This window comes from Propithecus coquereli, unplaced genomic scaffold (assembly GCF_000956105.1).
Source record: "Propithecus coquereli isolate 6110/MARCELLA unplaced genomic scaffold, Pcoq_1.0 Scaffold74, whole genome shotgun sequence".
NCBI classification, from domain to species: Eukaryota; Metazoa; Chordata; class Mammalia; order Primates; family Indriidae; genus Propithecus; species Propithecus coquereli.
In genome coordinates this window covers 194,805-200,330 of record NW_012153507.1, presented here as the reverse complement: position 1 = coordinate 200,330, position 5,526 = coordinate 194,805, and the positions used below count along the sequence as shown (strand labels likewise).

The window sequence follows — 5,526 nt, the reverse complement described above, 5'->3', positions numbered from 1 at the left end:
ATATACAAATTTCTTATTAGAAAGGCGTTTGGAAAAATGTTGACCCTTACCTCTTTATGAACTATGACTTTCTATGATGTATCATGTTTTTCTTATTCTAGAGAAGTTAAGTTAAAATAAACTAGCTCTGATAGAAAAGACAAACAAGTAAAACTTCCTACAAACTGCTGCTTCTCTCATATGTATATTCAAAAAATACTAAGATAACCATGTATATTTATTTCAGAGATAAAACCATAGAGATTACTTTCTACATTGATCTTGTGCAATTGTGAATTATACCACACCTAAAGAATAATATAAAAATACTTATGTCTAATTTAAAACATTCAAAGTAAACATTCAAAAAGAAAATTGCCAGTTTAAAACCTCCTTTCCACCTCTTATGTCCCCTCCCAAGCACCAGCCCTGCATTTCTCCCTACCTAAGGGCAAGTCCTTGACTTCTGTGTTTACTATTACCTCATCTTTCTTTATAGTTTTCCCATCCCATAAGCATACATGGCCAGTATTAATTTTCTGTTGCCTGTTTCAAAATTTTAAGTAAATATGGGTGTGTATAAAGATATTATGTATATATTATATGTACATGCATGTATACTATATATACAATATGTATACTCTGTATATATATATCAGTGTGTGCATGTATACATACATATGCATGTGTATATGTATACATGTATATACATATGTGCACATATAAACATATACATGAATATTAAAATGTATTTTAGGTTTTATATGGATACATGATATATATTTACATATAATATGTATAATTATATGTATATAATTAAATGTATATAAAATCCATAAAACTCTTAGAAAACAATATTGATTACTAAACCTTCTTTGACACTTTCCTTAGTATCTTAACTCTTCCCCATCCCTGCATTCCATCACATCAGTTCCCTCTTTCTCTAATAAAAAGACATGAAAATGAACTTTAAGCAAAAGACTAGATAGATGGATCTGGATGAAAAGAGCTGTGAGAGAGGGTTTGTTCTCTTCTGCTCTTCCACCATGTAAGGACACAGCATTCCTCCCCTCCAGAGGATGCAGCATTAAGGTGACATCTTGGAAGCAGAGAAGAACTCTCACCAGACAGCAAAACCTGCTGGTGCCTTCACTTTGGGACTTCCTAGACACCAAAATTGTAAGAAATAAATTTGTGCTCTTTAGAAATTATCCAATCTCAGGTATTTTCTTATGGCAGCACAAAACAAACTAAAACACAGAATAATTACCAGGCAAGAATCATCAATGCATACTGAGAGTAAAAGTTTGACCAGAAACAGGAGATCAACACATTGGCAAAGTGTTTCTCCACAAGACGTTTAATTCATTATAAAGAGGAACATAATAACCCAACAGTGGAAAACCAAATACCAATTCAAACCAGTGACCCAAATTAACTTGATCAGTTAATTTGGTATAAATAGGTATGACCATGAGTCTCTAGAAAGGATGCACTGAGAAAAACATGGAATCACTGCTGTGGTATTCCTGTCAAAATTAATCCAGATCTAATCACAAGGAAACATCAGCTAATATATTAAAGAGAGGAGATACACATACACACACTCTCTCATATATACATACATATATATGCATATACACATAAATACATATATACGTATGCTATATATAATGTATATTTGCATAGAGGGCAACATATAAGTGTGCATGCATAACAATAAACAAACATGGTAAAATATTACCATCTAGTCAATGTGCAGGAAAAACGCAGGAATTGTTGAATTGTTTGTACTATATTTGCAACTTTTCTATAAGTCTAAAATTATTTGAAAATTAGAAACAAAAAAAGAAAAAGAATCACACCAGTAAATTGTTTTTTTGTTGTTGTTTTTTTGAGACAGAGTCTCTCTCTGTTGCCCAGGCTAGAGTGCCGTGGCGTCAACGTAGCTCACAGCAACCTCCAACTCTTGGGCTCAAGCGATCCTTCTGCCTCAGCCTCCCGAGTAGCTGGGACTACAGGCATGCGCCACCATGCCCGGCTAATTTTTTCTCTATATATTTTTAGTCGTCCAGCTAATTGTTTTCTATTTTTTTAGTAGAGACGGGGTCTCGCTCTTGCTCAGGCTGGTCTCGAACTCCTGAGCTCAAACGATCCGCCCGCCTTGGCCTCCCAGAGTGCTGGGATTACAGGCGTGAGCTACCGCGCCCGGCCTTATATGGCCAACTTTTAAAATACCATTCGCCTTTCAAATCACCTTTCAAGGCTAAAATGCTGCCTCTTCTTGATACCTACTTACTATCTTATATATTCTATAGTTACAATATTATCTAGTTTTTAAATTTTTATTTTTCTTACATTATATATTACATCATGCTATATAGTTACATGTTTTATATTCCCTATTAGACTGCTCCTTAAGCATCAGAAATAGATAATAGTCCTTATCTTCATACTTTAGCAGAGTCCAACATATCTTAGATATAGTGTTTATTAAGTGTTCAGCTTACACAACTGAATTTCTGGCCCTTTTGTTTTTGATATTGGTATATATTTGGGCAGTATATATATAAACAGATTCTACTGACTATACACACATTTGATATGTTTATAGTCTATATTGAATATACTATATAGGAAGAATCATATATATATATATAAATGTCCAATAATTTTAAAAATCCACTTTAATAAGTTGTCTTCAACATTACAAAACCATGATAGCCCTTGAGACAGCTAAAACGTCTGATCCTGCAGGAAAGAGGAAGTTACTTTGCCTCAACAAAATAAAGATGTTTTTGAAGTTACCATAAGGAAAAAAATTACAAGTTAATTGCAGATGTACAGGTTTGCAAATCACGAACCTACTCAAGGTATTGGCTATTGAAAATCTGCTCTCTTTTCAAAAGGCATTTTACATAACTCAGAAGTCATACACCGTATGTCCTTTTGAAGCTATTGTTTCTATTTCTGAGTTTTTGTGCTTTTCATCTTTTGAAATGCTAGTTAACTTGGAGGTCTCGTAAGGTCTAATTAAAAAAAAAAACTATTAGACATATCCAGCTAGCTAAGAGATTCAAGAGATCAAGAAACAGGGTGATATCAATTATTATTTCAAAACATATTTGCTGTTATCATGTACTCAGAAAAGCGAAACAGATTTTATCCTTTAATTATTACTAACTAAACTACACAGACTTCTAGTGCTTTTTATTTTTTTGATATTGTTTTTTCCTAATTTTATTCTGTATGAAGCCACTGGAGATAAACATAACTAATATTTGAAGACACACTTGTAAGTTTCAAAATCGGTTTCTATAGCAAGGCTTCCTTGCCCAGGTCATAAAACTGTAAACTTGTAAAACTTGTAAACACTTGTACCTGCTGGTTAAGAGAAATTCAGTTAGGCATAATCTCATCCTTCCATTTTAATCTTCACAACAACCTACAACGTAGAACTTCTTTTTAACATCATTTTACAGATAATGAAACTGAACAGTTGGTAACTTTTTAAAAGGTCTCTAGGCTAGCCTATGGCTAAGTAACATTCCAGAGGTTAGGGAACTAGCAAGGGGCAGACCAAGTCTGGCTCTTGAACTCAAGTTCTTGTCTTCATGCTATTCTGCCTTCCTATTAGCACAAAGTATTAGTCAAATCAAGTTTAGAGAATATACCACAGTAATTTCTGTGACATGGATGAAAGCGCTGACATGTGGCCACGTTTTCATTTAGATTTATGGAATTAGAAAACAATGATTAACTGATACCTACTCCATAAACTTAATCTAAAGACAGCTTATTTCATTTATTTTCTGATTATACTCTCATTATTAATCACACAAATAACAGCAGCAGTTCTGCAAACGTTTTTTGCAAAGAACCTGAAGAATTTACAAACTCACAGCACTCTGGCGTTTTTTCAGGTGAGCTACATAAAGCTCAATATGAATGGAGTATTGTCATGAAAGCGATTTGCAAACAACTTAGTATCAATATCTAGATTTTATTTTGTATTTTTCTTTCAAATTACTGCCGAAATACTTTAACGTAAACAGCCCATTCCACTCCCATTTGTCATTTTATCAAGATCATATAATTAACATTATCTTCCCTTGTTTTATTTTTTAAAGCACTTTCACATATTCCCCTAAAACATCCGTAGGGTCTTGCAACAATTAAACAAAACAGTTTAACTGCCTGTACTTCAAGTTTCGTCACTGGAAAACGGAAAAACAAAACACTAGTCCAGCATAGCTGCATCCTGAGACTTAGCAAAGGATAAGTCTACGATGACTGTGCCAAACACGTTAACAGGTGAGTGGAAAAACCATCTCCGCGGTGGCCTTCCCTTCTGGTTTTCCTGTCTCAATGCCCAAAGGCGCCGGGAGACTGGCGGCAGCGACCTTCCTGCCGCATCTCGTGCCCAGTAGGCCTCGATCCTTTCACTTTCCCAGTGGGTTCAAGGCTGAGACGCAGTTTGGGAGTACAGAGACACGGCTTCGAAAAAGGTTTCCACCTGTCCCCAAATTTCCAATTTGCTGGGGAGGGAAGGAAAAACTGAGGCGACAGGAGGTTCTGCTCCAAAGAGGAGATAGAGACGAGCCCGGTGGGGCCGGGATAAAGCAGGGGAACAGGCAATAAAACTAACGTAGACAAAAATAGAGGATAGGAGTGACAGGGTGGGGTCGTTAAAGGGTCTCCAGTCTCCCTGCTCTGCACCTCCCGGGGCCAGCCGGAGGGGCGCGGGGTCAAAGGGCGTCTGAGGAATGCGGGCAGCAGATTGGCTGGCGGGCGGGCGCGCAGGCGCTCGCTGTGGAACTCGTGCCCGCTGCAGCCGCGCTGCGGGGCCCTGAATCCTGCGGCTACTCACCGGGGGCTGGGGATCGGCCACCAGCAGGGACTCGGCCGGCAGAGCGGTTGAAGCTGGGAGTACAGAGAAAGCCACGGGCTCCACACCGCGAGCCCAGCCAGCCCCACCTCCCCTAGGGCGCGCAGGGCGTTCCGGGAGACCTGAGGGGCGGGACCGAGCGGGCTCGCTGAGTGGGCGGGGCTCGGGTCCTCCCAGCGCGGGTCCAGGACTCTGCCGGCGGGAGGCGCGGGCCGGAAGAGGGGCCGGCGGTCAGGGAGTTCTTTACACGTGGTTGGAGTCGGGCTGGCTATCCTGTGTCTGCAGCTAGAGATAACTCACTCCTCTCTAAAAAACTGTCTTCTAAGGTTCAGCTGGAAAGCTCTAATATAGGACACTGTTTTGTTTTTTGTTTTGGTTTGTTTTTGATGTGAGGCATTCAAAAGTTGCTTTTAACTAGGGTACACTGTAGGTTTTCAAACTTTGAGGAACCATTTTGGCTTTTTTTGTTTGTTGTTTCTTTTTCTTTTTTTTTTTTATTTCAGCATATTATGGGGGTACAGATGTTTAGGTTACGTGTGTTGCCCTTGGTTCCCCGCCCCCCAAGTCCGTGTTTCAAATACGTCCATCCTTCGGGTAGTGCACATTGCACTCCTTGTGTATACAAATACCCTTCCACTCCTCCCTCCTCCCCCCTCCTC

General features: G+C 38.8%; 1 protein-coding gene across 1 annotated transcript in view; it reads right to left on the bottom strand.

Moving 5' to 3' along the window:
* Positions 1–4,961, bottom strand: part of MANEA (mannosidase, endo-alpha) — a gene marked incomplete at its 5' end in the record, with an annotated part of 34,014 nt that extends 29,053 nt beyond the window's left edge. Inside the window, one exon of the mRNA XM_012661838.1 lies at positions 4,850–4,961. Within this exon, the coding sequence (XP_012517292.1) occupies positions 4,850–4,961 (112 nt within the window). The remainder of the gene's footprint in view (positions 1–4,849) is intronic.
* Between the last annotated feature and the right edge of the window lie 565 nt (positions 4,962–5,526).